This window comes from Lissotriton helveticus, chromosome 7 (assembly GCF_964261635.1).
Source record: "Lissotriton helveticus chromosome 7, aLisHel1.1, whole genome shotgun sequence".
Taxonomy (NCBI): Eukaryota; Metazoa; Chordata; class Amphibia; order Caudata; family Salamandridae; genus Lissotriton; species Lissotriton helveticus.
In genome coordinates, this window is record NC_136068.1 from 374589993 (window position 1) to 374604949 (window position 14957).

Here is a 14957-nt window from a genome sequence, read left to right on the forward strand (position 1 = left end):
GGTACTGCTGCAGAGTTCATATTTTCTTTTCCAACCGGAGGGTGAGGCCCGAATGGAGAGCTTGACAAGGACTCGTCTCAAGTTTAAGAACTGCCGGTGCTAGCACCGGCAAGTCCTGGCCCACTTAAAGCCGTATCAGTATCGAGCTTTCTTCCGTACTCAACAGTAAATATGTAAACAAAGTGTAGTTTCTATTGGAAAAAAAACAACGGAAAACAGAAGCCTTCATTGTAAAGAAGGCGCCAGATCCAAGTAAAAATCTGTCTACTATACGAAAATCTGAAGGGACTGGAATCTCGTTTTATCTGCCAGGGCGAGTGAAGCGCGTTTGTCTTGCCCTTGTACATTATGTAGCCATCTTATCTGTCTAAGCCGGTTCTGTGCCAACAGCAGAACCGGTTCTTCAGATTTCAGAGTACATCAAGTTCACAAACAGAATTGTAATTTAAATCTGTTGAGACACGTTTGGTCAGCCTGAAACGCGGGAGTGCATCACATTTTCTTTAACTTTGTGGCAAGCCTCTCTCTGCATCAAAAAAGTTCAGGCCACCCTGTTAATTTCTGTGAACACCAGTTGCCTGCAGCTCCAACATTTACCATTTTTTTTTTCTAAATTCTTTCGAGAAAGTCAACACTAAAGAGACAAAAGGACCTACCCTGGAATATGGAATCGGAGGAAAAATTATGTAAGAAGGTGGAGGAGTCCTTCACTTACATGAATCAAGGCATTTTGCACGAAGTCCAGTTTCAGAGCCGGGGACTAAGCCAAAGAGAAGCCAGGCTTTTATTTACTGCTGCCAGCTCAAATAATATCTCCAACAAGCTCGAAAATAAGGTAGGTGGTTAGGATGCAGTAATAGTTTGGGCACCTTGACAGTTGTGGTGTTAACAAACAAGTAAAGACTCATTCCATGCCTTACACCTCCATCTGAATCACATCTAAGGCGATTTCCGTCCAAGGATTAAGGGACATGCAGCCTGATTCATCAAGGGGCCGTTTTGCGAGCCCCTAATAGCGAATCATAGCGATTCGCTATTGAGGACTCGCAAAACGGTATTCATGTAGGAATTGCTAAATAAATAGCGATCCCTACATGTTCTCTATTTGCGAGTAGCAATTACTCCCCATTCATTCCTATGGGCCAAAAGGCCCATAGGAATGAATGGGGAGTATCCCTCATTTGCGAGTAGCAATTTGCTACTCGCAAATCAGATAGCGATTTTAAGGGTGCCAGGGGTGTCCAAAGGACACCCTGTAGCCCCCCTAAAATGCACATTTGAACAGGTGTTGCGCACACACATGTCCAAAGGACATGTGTGTGTGTAACATGCAAAAGAAAAAATGCACTAAAGTGCTTTTTACACTATTTACGCAATTTACCACCAAGTCAGACCTGGTGGTAAATTGAGACCAAATATTGCGATTTCGCTATTTCTATTTGGTTGATGAATTGCATTTAAGGAATCTATATTAGAGATTCCTCAAATCCAATTCCTCGCAAATATGCGATTTCGCTAATAGTGATTTTTGCATTTGGGATGATGAATACCAAATGCAAAAATCGCACTCGCAAAGGGCCAGATTCTCAGAATCTGGCCCTTTGCGAGCGCAAATCAGCTTGATGAATCAGGCTGATGGTTTCCAGTCCTGGGCTTGCACGACAGCCCAGTGCATTCCAGGTGTTATGGTCTTGTTTTGCTCCAGTGGCCTAACCAGAATAAATACATTGGAAATCAATGATTCGTAGGTGAAACGTTCACGACTGGAGACAGCAGCAGTTAGGACCTGGAGTCAAGTGGTTACCCTAATCAGAGAGACTACTGGTGGTGATCACAGCTCTCCAAGCCGAAGCTACACAAGTTTAATTCCAAAGCACCTCATAGTTTGTTGCTGAATAGTACCTGGGCATAGTACAGATTTTGAAGAGAAGAATGAGGAGAAGCAAGTGAATGCCTGGAAAGTTTAGCAGCAAGACAATCTGGTAAGCGCCTATTGCATGACAAGTCTAGACTCAAATCTAAGGTCTGGATCTGCAGAACTTGGCAGATGACTGGGATGGAAACATGCACAATTTTGGTAAGGTAGTATCGGATCAATAGTATACATTTATACATTGAGCCACCTAACCATATCGGTATTCAACCCTGCATAAAAGTCCAATGCTAGAAAAAGGAATATAAAGCACTGGAACAAAAGCTCATTACAACATTTTTAGCAGTAAAAAAAACAAATGGGGAGGGTCTGATGGGTATTTACCATACTGATTTCACTAGGAAAGTTTTCTACTATTTAATGTCACTGACCCTCCTTCAGAGCAGCACAAACAAAAAGTTTAATAGTTAAGAACCATTTTAGATCTGTTTTAATGTTCACGTGCAGAGCTAAGCGCACACAAGTAGCCTCTGCAACACAGCTGCACAATTATGGGCAACAAAATGGAAACTGCAAATGAAGAGATGAAAAACAATGCCCTCGTCAATAAGGGCACTAGATCGCTTTCTGTAGACAAAAATGGATTGTATGTACCTCCATCTCCGGAACCTGATGGGTAATCATAGTCATCGTCATCAAGGTCTTCATCACCATCAAAATCCCCAATATCAATGCTCTGATCCTCATCATCCGGTAAAGCGCCAGAGAATATATCTCCAGTAGGTTTCATGATGGCAGTCTCTCTTACCTAGATCAAAAGAAAGAAAAATACAATATCAAAAAGGAATACTGTAAAACGATGTAATACGTTTAGTAAGAACGCCAGGTTTGTCCTGCATTAAAGTAGCTTCCTGATGCAGAAATGCCTTAAATCTTCAGACTGAACTTTTTGACCCAAACCCATGACTCCTATTGCTGCTTGCACAGTCTTTGTGAAGGATGCAAATAACCACTCACATAAGAAAAGAATAGGAATGCACACACTGGATGGAACATAAGCTTGACAGTGAAGGTCATAGGACAGTGGTTCTAAATCTGCGAGGTCAGATCCACAAGAAGACTGGTGCCACGTGAGAACGGAAAAGCAACACATTACAACAAACAGAAAAATAAAAAAAGGAAAAACTAAAGCATCACACCAGAATAAGTCAATAATACGTTGCCGCTTTTACATAACACAGGCCCCATAAAGCACTTGCCATATTTGTGTCGATGCAAAAGTCTGTAAACCACAGCCATAAGTGAACACATAAGAGAAACACGCCTTTTTTGAAAGCAAGTGCTGCAAACTGCAAAATTATGCGCCTCACGTTTGTGGGACACGCAAGTGTACCGATCTGAAATAAACTGGAGAACAGAAGACAGGGAAGAACAGTTGAGAGAAATGAGAATGCCAGAATTACCAACTGTTTGAAAACAGAAAGCACATCTTGGTACAACCATTATGGTGTTAACTCATTCCTATATTTTTTTACCAGCCTTCTGGATCATCAGCAATCCACATAATATGAATAGGATGCATGTTTGCTATTAGTAAGCATTCAAAAATCATAAATAAATACCCCAAAAGAAGCACGATGCTCTCAGAAATAAAAAAAAAACGGACAAGTTTACAAACAGACAAAAAGGCCTTTATGAGGAAGGGGCTTCCAGTATTTTAGAAGGGATAGTTACAAAGCTACATCAAACATTTCGAGGAAAGTCAATGGGAGGTTCAACAGCCTAAGCTTGAGAATGTAAACACGTATAGAATGATTGATGTGAACTTTAGGTCACCCAAACCTCTTTGGTAATCTGAGAACCTTCTACTCACCTCTACTAATCATCAGGCTTATTTAGTGATCTTTAGTGGTGACTCTGCCATTTGTTTCCTACAATTTCATGCATCCACCCTTAATGTAGATCAAATCGCTTCAGAAACAGTAACGCGGCAAGAGGGAAGCAAGGATCATCAGTCCATCGAGTCACTGGTTCAAATCGGTTGAACTCCAATGGTCGTGTAATGGCTTTGTGCAGTGCCAGAAGACCGAGGAAGCTCCCAAACAGTCAAGTGCATTTCCCTGAAGTGCTGGATAAAGGGTTATATTTAAAAACAGGACATACATATCTTTGAGTTTACCTCAGCACCAACATGTATGGTCTGTGCTTGCACGAGTATCCAGTTTGGTTTGGTGGAAGGGTGCTGGGTGATCTGCACTTCTAGAGCTAGCCAACACACACTGACTACAAGGCATTTTACAATCTCCAAGAAAAACACCAAAAAATCCAAAGTAATATCTGTTGTTCAATAAATCTAGCGTGCTATAAACTCCTACTTCACTCACTCAAGGAGGCGCTGTTAACTGAAAGCAGTACTTAGCAAAATTAACCTACACCCTTTAGTGACACCAATGAATCATTCCACATCAGGTCATGGATTCTACTACCTAAAAGGCTGGTACAGATGGAACAACAAGTGCACTTTTGGGACTAGCTATTATGGATATATAGCCGACCGCACAAAGAGCAGATACCATTTTTACCCGGGTGATACATTTATACAATTCAAAGGTCTGTGGAAATAAAGGACCTCGAAAATAAAGCAATATATGTACCCATTTAAATCAGCAAGAGTTAAGAACTGTCGAACAAAATAATATCTTCTTTGTACTGGTTACAAACGAGTCCATTCTTATCAAAAGGATATTTGGCCAACAAAACAAACTCAACGGATGCTGTGCAAAAGAGTGCAATCAAGTTCCACTTTTTACAGCACTGCAAAGGGAAACCAATTCTAACTTTTCTTTTAAGACCATTTGTTAACAACCACAAAGAGAAAGGGGCCAGCCACAGCTCCAACAAACCGCCGCCCCACAAAGCTTCCTTTATTTGCCTCTTCAGTTTTTTTCCAAGACTGTTTTGACAGCATGGGCCTCCACACACAAGAACACGTTAACCTTGGAACTAAAGAACACCCACAATTCACTCTGCTGCAAGTTAATTCTTGACTTTTATTATTACGATGGACTTCGGTGCAGTTGGTCGCAAGCCAATCCGCGGAAACTGGTCTGCGATAACACTGGCAATTTCGGTTGGCCCTGGGGTGCAGTCAACACCGCTCCCAACGCCGCGCTGAGGAGGGAGGAGAGGGTGCAGAAATCTAGCCAAGCACGACGCAACTGCCTTTGTAGCTTTAACAGCGAAGCCATTTCACGACAACATCTCTTCAGAATGTGTTGTTGCTCTCATATCCTGGGAGGTCTGTTTTTTCTTTTACAAAATATTAGAGTCCTATCAACAAGGACAAGAGACCACTCCCTCCCCAGCCCCCCCATTGGAGGGACGGGACGGTATTGGTTGTAACATGCATCCTTAATATGAAATGGATATGGGCGCTCCTTTGCTCCTCCTGTTATCTTTGGGCTCAATACCTTATGTTCACTGTTAGCCAATCAATTAGTTTAGTAATCAGCTGTAGGTTTCAGAATGGAAGACAATGCAAATGCCAAAGCTCTGGCTTGCCAGGTCAGCATATATGCATTGCAAGAACTGGAAGTCAGTGTGGAGTAATTTATTTATTGATTTATGGATAGTAATTTATAGAGCAGCCTCCTTCCCTCCATAAAACTCCACTTTGTGAAGCCTTGGGTTAAAGGAACAGAGTTTGAAAGCACAGTGGTCAGACAAAACAACCTCTAATGGTTTTAGGGCCATTTAGTCTCCAGAACTTGAAATTAATAGTGGCTGGTATCAGGGAAAAGTGGGGGAGCAGCGTGAGTGGCAATCAAAAAAAAATAAAAACTTGCCGCTTTCCTGCCCCTCTGGCTCTAATGCTAGGGCACTGACAGGCTCTCAGACACCTAAGGCCAATCCAGATGCTGCTCTCATTCTGGAAATACTATTACCCGGCAGCTCGGGTTGGAGAGATCTCATCGCAAGTCAGTCTGGCTGCCTGAAGACAGCCGGCCAAACAGACATGTGCACTTGCAGCAGTGCCCACTACTCCTCCTACCCCTGCTGCAGTGCTGTAGTCAGGATGGCTCCAAGCCCAAGACTCGGCTCCGTTACGAAAAATAAAATAATAAAAAACTGTATTATCATCATTCCAGTTTTCAAGTTTGCATCTGCTGGGGGCGGGGGCAAAGCTCCTCCACCACAACGGAGGGGCTGCCACTGCTTGCAATTGCTATATTTGTAGACCTCTATTGCAGTAAAAGTGTGTTGAATTATGTATCTTATAACATTTATAAAGTTACTAAGAAACTAGTCCGATACTAAGAAAGCACATCTGCATTTTATATGCTCATATGGTTAAGGGAAACACTACCTACTCAGTTGTGAACTTCCACGCACTTTTTTTTTTTAAACTGGTGCTACCCACCTCACATTTGGTGGAACAGTGATCAGAGAATCAAAGAGTATCCTTTCAGGCTCACGGATGGATGGTAATAACATTTCTACATATCCTACTTGAGCAAAGAGGGTATGAGGAACAGAGCTTTCAGGATGGGCTTAATAGTAATACAAGTAGGGCAATGGCCATAACTGCTCAATGGGCAGGATAAAACCAAACAAAACAAGGGTTCTCAAAACATCTAACATGGAGAACAGGGAATTTGCTAACATAATAGAGATGTAATGAAACCTGGAATGACAATGACAAAGAGCAACGGCCATGTAGATAGAGTCCATCTATCTCTTGCATGGAGGATTCTCAGGGGGAGAATTCACAAATTCTTGACTGATTAAAATGGCAAACATCAATGCAGGACTTGACGAAGGAAAGGATACAGACCACCTCAAGCAGGCGGTTATGACATTATTAAAGGAACTGGATTCCAAATTGGGGTTGTGGTGCAAATCTTCCATAACCACGTGAAAAGACAGAAGTAAAGTTCATCGAGACATTTTTAATTGAACTTTGAGATGAATGCTAAAGACCTCCAAATATGACAGGATTAAATCTGTCAAAACCACATCACAAACTGCTTGAACCAAACATACCACAGGAAAAAAACTGCCTTGACAAACAAAATTCTGGGGCAAAAGGAGCAAAGAACAGGACAAACCATTATACACCACGATGAGGACTCAAGCCAGGCCTAGATGAAAGAAACGCAACCTGCTAAACTCGCCCCCTACAAAATCCCGTCAAATATCTATGAACAGTCAAGACACAGACTACCTGACGAAGTTCAAAGGAAGACAGTTCACCAGACAAAATTACTGAAGAGCGCAGTCTTATTATTTCACATCTTGACTTGTATCAACAACTGACGGCTGAGACTGGGGGAAGCCCTCAGTAACACCGCAAGGACAGACTTCAAATGCTTGCTGTCCATTATGGATTGAATCTCAAATCAGCTCCAGGTACCTTACTCAACATCTTTACTAGGCCCTCACCAAGAAACACTGGAAAATCATTACCAATGATAGAGGTTGACTAAAATATAGTCAGCTGTGGTGATGTTTATACATGATTGATTGTTTGTACACTGAAAAAGATCCAAGGCAACATCCAAAGCTATAGAAAGCATTTCAAATTCCTGTATTGGTGACATCAATGCTCTTTATTTAGGTCTTTCTAAGGGACAGAGTCAAAGACTGCAGCTTGTCCAAACCAAGCCGCTATGCTGGCTCCTGGTGTTTGGAATTCACATCCAGACAACATGAGAGCTGCTACCTCTTACAAACATTTAGAACCCTGCTAAAAATATAGCTTTTCAGACAATCCTATGAAAAATCTGCATTGTCCTTTTGCTGCTAGTGCTCTCAGTGCCATGAAACTAGTGGGAATGTGCGCTTTAGAAGTTTTGTATAACATTACAATTAAAATATTCCAGGTTTACAGCTCCGAACATGTAAGCAATAAAAAGTCTATATAGATATTGTCATCAATAGGACCCTACATTTAACATCAACAAATTTGATGCCAAAACATAATTTAAAAATAAAACCGACTGAAATATGAATGTACTAAATAGAGAAGAAGAGACAATGTTAGAAGAGAAAATAAATACACACCAAAGAGGTCATCATCGTACACAGAACTAAAAATACACTGCACTAGCCCCTCATGATTGTATGGGACATGGATGTTGGTCCCACAACTAAAAGGGGTAAATACATAAGGGGAGGCATTTTTCTGCGACACTCGAGCCCTGACGCACGGAGGAGGAAGATGATTTAGGGGTACTACAGCGCCCGAAAAGGGATATACTACCCTTGAAGAGACTGAAACCGGAGGTTATACTTCTTGCTATTTAAAAGTCACACTAGTTTGAAAAGCACAACCCTGATGAAGTTCATACAGGATGAAACGCGTTGGGTGGACGGACTGGAAAATGAAATATATTGGAAAAAGAAAAAAGCAAAAAAAAAATAATAATAAATAAAAGTTGGATACTGGACACATTCTTAAAACAGAATCACATTTTTGTTTATTATGGTTATATTTGTTAATATTGGATTGCCTGAATCTGGGTCGGAAACAAAACAATATAGTGGACGCACCTCTTGTCGTTAATTGAATAGTTGAGGCTTCCAGGCAGTGGGGCCATGCAAAGTTGAGCATGGTATCACTGATATTTGGTTCGATACACTTGTGCAATGGTAGGGCCTACACTGCTTTTGCTTATCTTTTCTGGAAAACACATAAGTACTTACAAACGCTGCCTTTGAATTGCTATCCACTAAATTGAACGCTGAAATATAGGTTGAATGCCCATTATAATGTGTGCAATACCAAAAAGTGAAAGATGAAAGGAAAAAATGCTGTAAGGTGAGAAACCACAATGTGGCAGAAGTACATTAACGCATGCTTTGATGAGAATACTATACATCTCTGCGATAACTCTTCAAAGCACAGTTCTGCCGCCCTGGATAGAGATTGGGTTCGAATGTACTCCTTTTGCCCTTGGTACAATAGCGTCCAATTACAGACAGCAATGTGGCTACAACTTTGTTCATACACACTTTAGCCATCGAAGGAACAGGCGGTTCACTGCCACTGTATGGAAATAACTGGATGATAAATTACTCCCCTTATACCCATTTTATATCCGCTCAAGGTAACGTTAGGTCGAGATGTATGCAACCCACTTCTATTCTATCACTGACGAGATGTGTGCAACCCACTTCTATTCTATCACTGACAACAGTGCCATAAACTAATTGTTTCAGTTTAATAACTATGCTGATCAAAGCGGTTTTCCTACAGTATGAAAAAATCCAAACACTGTATTGGGTTGTGTCTATGCCACGCTCTCCTCGGATATTCAATCGGTTTGCCTTTTAGAAAGGCAAATGAGACATCAAAATGTCAACAATGTCGAACTGTTCCCTAAATTTACTATATTCCATGCTGCCTAGATTTGTGTTTTTCAACAAAAAAACAAGTACATAAACGTTACAATAAAGAGACATAATAGGGACAAAAGCTAATAAAAATTATTCTAACTAGCCATGACTAAGCAGCTGTTATCCATGCAACACTGTTTCAGAACCGGTGGTCACACGTATGCTACCAAAGGAAACAAGCGTTTGCAGGGTCCATGGGTCTTTGCTGCAAGAGCTATTGGATTTGCAGCCATGCTGTATAGCAGCGCAGGTACTTTGCAGTGTGGCCAAATCTAACTTAATCGCGGTGCAGCGGTTTCAAAGAGTGGGCGGGGCCACAGCGGACGTGCACAGCACGACCCAGTCGTTGGCTGACGCTCGCAGCGAAGGGGTTAAGAAAGCGCTATGACAAAGCCAGGGCTAATGTGTTTTTCCTTTTAAAGTGCATTAGCGCAGGATACATTAGTCTATATACAGCATGGCTACAGATCATTGCCAAAGCCGGCAATGTCCATCTGTAGAGCACGAACAAAAGGCAATGGCAGAGTCAATAGACTCAAAAGCGGGACCTGGCTGCTTTGCCAATGCTGGTTAGGTCTTGGCACAACACCAATGCGATTCTGACCAAATTAATTAATCTCCCCACGCGTTAAAAAGGGGGCCGGAGGGATTACATTTGCCATAAAATCCTATCACAAAGAACAACTTTGTCCATGTCTTAGTGAAATTACATTTAGAAGTAGACATCTGTTGTCGCAAGCATCCATTTCAATGAGAAACGTGGTTCTTTGAAGTATATATGTGGCACAGTAAAGCATAGCTAAACATTGCAAAAGAATCAACAAGGACGACAGGGAAGAAGGAAAAAAATAGAAGTAGTACTTCAATCAGCACTATCAATGGAAGGGCAGCAATCAAACTGAAGCAATCAGTACATGGTCTGTGCTCCAGATGAACGAAGAGGACCTCAAGCCAGCACACAGTGGCCAATTAGAAAGCAGCAGCAAGTAAGAAGTACAAGAAAGCCAACGAATATGAAGCAGTGGGCGGCCTGCAAGCCCCTTTGATATACAATCTCTTGCAAGCAAGAGCACATGCACAGTTGCAGGCAAGACCTAAAAAAGACTACTACAATTGGCAGAAATTAATAAAAAGAAATATAACTGCATAAAAACCAACTGGTCAGCAAGAGATAAAAAGAATTAAAGAAAAACAAATGCAAAGGGAAATTACATAAAATACAGGACCAAGAAAAAAGTTTTCCTGACCACTTCGACAATCCAAGGCTTCTGTGTAGAGTACATGTCCTTGGAAGGGTGCAGGTTACAGTTGACTTACTGAATACTAAATGACATTTGGTGCCCAAGAAGATCAACAGTCCTTTTTTTCTTTCCAAGATGGGAGGCTACAACCCTTTCTCCTTTATTCCTTGCAAAGGATGTGGGAAAACCTACTTTGCAAGTATATTTAAGAAGCTCTGCTATAAATAACTGCTAATCTGTGAATAACTAATGCTAATAACTGATAATCTGTGCTAATCTAAGCCAGGAAATCAGTCGCAGTTGCCTTAATAAGTTCAAGGCTGGATTACTGTAACAGCCTATATGCTGGAGTCATTAAGTCCGTACTCCATAGGCTACAGATGGTCCAACATGCTGCTGCGCGGCTGGTGCTACGTTGGCCTTGTAAGTCATCTGCGTCAGCTGCGCTGCATTGGTTGTCAGTTGGCAAAAGGATCCTATTCAAAATCTTGCTGATTACATTTAGAGCCTTTCAACAGCAAGGGCCTAAATATTCGTGTAACGGCTTTAAACGATACCATCCTACTCGCTGCCTGAGGTATGCTAATCAGAATCTGTTAACCATCCCCAGATTTAGATTGGCCACTAAAGGAGGAAAATCTCTTTTTGTCCTGGGAGCTAGAGCCTGGAATAAGCTCCCACCTCACCTTAGGTCATTGTCCCATGAGACTCAGTTTAGGAAAGCGCTAAAGACCTGGGTGTTTTCTCTTACAGATGCAGCCTGCATAGCACTGGTGTAAAGTGTAAGCGCCTCCATTGGTTAATCCTTTCCTTAAACCGTTACCATCTGGTTTGAGCGCCAAGATACTCCATGGAGTGATAGACGTGCTATGAAAGTGTCCCCTTACATTACATTGCCGAGATGGTATACTGGCGTTTTTCAATGCTTGGCAATTGCGGAGGGGGTTGGGGGTGGCCTAGAGTTTTGATATTACATAAAATACAGGACCAAGAAAACGTTTTCCTGACCACTTCGACAATCCAAGGCTTCTGTGTAGAGTACATGTCCTTGGAAGGGTGCGGGTTACGGTTGACTTACTGAATACTAAATGACATTTGGTGCCCAAGAAGATCAACAGTCCTTTTTTTCTTTCCAAGATGGGAGGCTACAACCCTTTCTCCTTTATTCCTTGCAAAGGATGTGGGAAAACCTACTTTGCAAGTATATTTAAGAAGCTCTGCTATAAATAACTGCTAATCGGTGCCATCGCCGAGATGGTATACTGGCGTTTTTCAATGCTTGGCAATTGCGGAGGGGGTTGGGGCGGACTAGAGTTTTGATAAAACCAACTCATTTCATTAAAGGTATACCCAATTATTTTATAATTTTACGGTTAAAAATTAAAAAAAAGACATTTGAAAATAGGATATTAACTGTTGCACAATGGCACATGTAGGCCACTGTGCACAAATGTCATCAGCCAACTGTGAAAAACACCATGAGAGAACTTCTTTCAGCTCCTGGACTGTTTTTGGCTGCTCAAAACAACCTATTTCTAGAGGACTTGACTGCAATTCATTCATGGAAATTGAATTGAACTTATCCATGAAGCAAATTTTACAACAGGCGGAAGAGCCCTGTATCATCTCATGTCATAACGAAACCCTGCTCATTGGCATCCCAAAATCATATCTGGTCCGCCCTGTAGGGAGTCCTTCTAGTTGTTGCCCAACTGATTAAGGACTTAAAAAGTCTGAAAGAAGCTCATCCACCTAGAAATAACTCCACTATCTCCTTTGTAGCCCCCATACCGTGAAAGTCTGCTGCATCATCTATAAACAGGCAAAAGCGAGCACGCTTTATATAGCGACCAAAACCACAATCTCTAATCGGCTAAATGACAATTGCGGCAAAAATATCAGGCTTAAGAAACAAAAGCAAGAGAAAGACAAGTAAAAAAACTGTTCTGCTGTGCCCTTATGGTGTGCTGATCCAAGCTTCCACGACCCTGAAGTTCAATGAGAAATTGAGCAAGCTTCACTTTAAGAGATACCTAATGCATATGGCTTCATGCTGGAGACTGACTTCCAGTTGGTAATCTCCATTCCCCTTCCTACTATTAATTCCCACATATGAAATCATCCTGATAAGCACCACAAGTAGAATTATCTTCAATAATCCCACTGCTCCACAAGCTAATACAAACATTCACCGCCTTCGAAGCCATCAGATTATTCTCACAGAATTGACACATACAATATCAAACTATACCCATGTTGTTCCACAGCGAGTCAGAGGATGCAGGAAACATTCCATTCTGGTATCATTGTACTTTAAGACACACACACACACACACACACTTAGGGTAGAGGTCTACGCACTTTGAGTCCCCAACTTTCAGACAAATCAATTGCTGGAATGAAGGGTTTTACAGTTCAAAGGATGGCTCCAAGAAGAACTGCAGAGCACTCGAGAAAACCTGGCGCAGAGACCCAACACCGGACAACATGACTGCCCTCAAGCTCGCCACCCGAAAACACCACCAGCTGATCCGCGCCACCAAGAAAACCGCATTCAAGGAACGACTGGACAACAACGCACACAACTGCAAGGAACTCTTCAACATCGTGAAAGAGCTCTCCAACCCCAACGCCGGAAACAACGACATCACCCCTTCGCAAGACCTCTGCAACTCCCTCGCCTCCTACTTCCACAACAAGATCGCGGACATACACAACAGCTTCAGCACTCAACCAACGCACGCCACGACCGAACCACCGCCCCCCACCGCCACCCTCCGCGCCTGGACCCCGATCAGCACCGAAGACACCATCCGCACGATGAACTCCATCCACTCCGGATCTCCAACAGACCCCTGCCCTCACCACGTCTTCAACAAGGCCGACGCTGTCATCGCACCCCACCTGCGGGACATCATCAACACCTCCTTCGACATCGCCACCTTCCCGGAGAGCTGGAAGCACGCCGAACTCAGCGCTCTACTAAAGAAACCATCAACCGACCCCACCGACCTCAAGAACTACCGCCCCATCTCGCTGCTCCCGTTTCCAGCCAAAGTCATTGAGAAGACCGTCAACAAGCAACTGGCCGCCTTCCTCGAGACGAACGGCTCCCTCGACCTCTCGCAGTCTGGCTTCCGGGCCAACCACAGCACCGAGACCACCCTGATCGCAGCTACAGATGACATCCGAGCCCTGCTCGACAACGGAGAAACAGCGGCCCTCATCCTCCTGGACCTCTCCGCGGCCTTCGACACTGTCTGCCACCGCACCCTAGTACAGCGCCTCAGCAACGTCGGAATTCAGGAGAAGGCACTGGAGTGGATCACCTCCTTCCTCGCCGGAAGGACACAGAGAGTCCGCCTCCCCCCGTTCATATCGGAAGCCACCGAAGTCATCTGCGGCGTCCCTCAAGGCTCCTCGCTCAGCCCAACTCTCTTCAACGTCTACATGAGCCCCCTCGCAGCCATCGCACGCCAGCACAACCTGAACATCATCTCCTACGCAGACGACACCCAGCTGATCCTCTCCCTCACCAACGACCCCGCCACCGCCAGAGCCAACCTGCACGAAGGGATTACAGACGTAGCCAAATGGATGTCGAACAGCCGCCTGAAACTGAACTCGGACAAGACGGAAGTCCTCATCCTGGGATCCTCACCCTCTGCCTGGGACGACTCCTGGTGGCCCCCCGCCCTGGGCAGCGCACCCAAACCAACTGACCATGCACGCAACCTGGGCTTCATCCTGGACTCCTCCCTCTCCATGACCAGGCAAGTCAACGCCGTCTCCTCGTCGTGCTTCAACATCCTGCGAATGCTACGCAAGATCTTCCGATGGATCCCCACCGAAACCAGGAAGACGGTCACCCAGGCCCTCGTCACCAGCCGGCTGGACTACGGCAACTCCCTCTACGCCGGCACCACCGCCAAACTCCAGAAGAGACTCCAGCGGATCCAGAACACCTCAGCACGACTCATCCTGGACATCCCCCGCCGCAGCCACATCTCCGGACACCTGAGAGACCTGCACTGGCTCCCGGTCAACAAGAGAATCACCTTCCGGCTCCTCACCCACGCACACAAAGCCCTACACAACCAAGGACCAGGATACCTCAACAGCCGCCTCAACTTCTACGCTCCCACGCGCCAGCTTCGATCGACCAGCCACGCCCTCGCCGCCGTCCCCCGCATCCGAAGAGCCACCACAGGAGGAAGGGCCTTCTCCTACCTGGCCGCCAAGACTTGGAACTCCCTCCCGACCCACCTCCGCCTGACCCAGGACCACCTCGCCTTCAGGAAGCAGCTCAAGACCTGGCTGTTCGAGCAGTAGCGGAAACCCCCCCCAGCGCCTTGAGACCCTCCGGGTGAGTAGTGCGCTATACAAATGTTCTGATTGATTGATTGATTGATTGATTGATCCCACGATTTGAACATAAAAGTTTT

At 44.0% G+C, this 14957-nt stretch overlaps 1 protein-coding gene across 1 annotated transcript in view; it reads right to left on the bottom strand.

The window, feature by feature from the left end:
• The window catches only part of SDC4 (syndecan 4), a 39996-nt gene that overhangs the window by 12268 nt on the left and 12771 nt on the right, over positions 1 to 14957 (bottom strand). The window contains exon 2 of the mRNA XM_078652194.1: positions 2528 to 2681. Within this exon, the coding sequence (XP_078508320.1) occupies positions 2528 to 2681 (154 nt within the window). The remainder of the gene's footprint in view (positions 1 to 2527; positions 2682 to 14957) is intronic.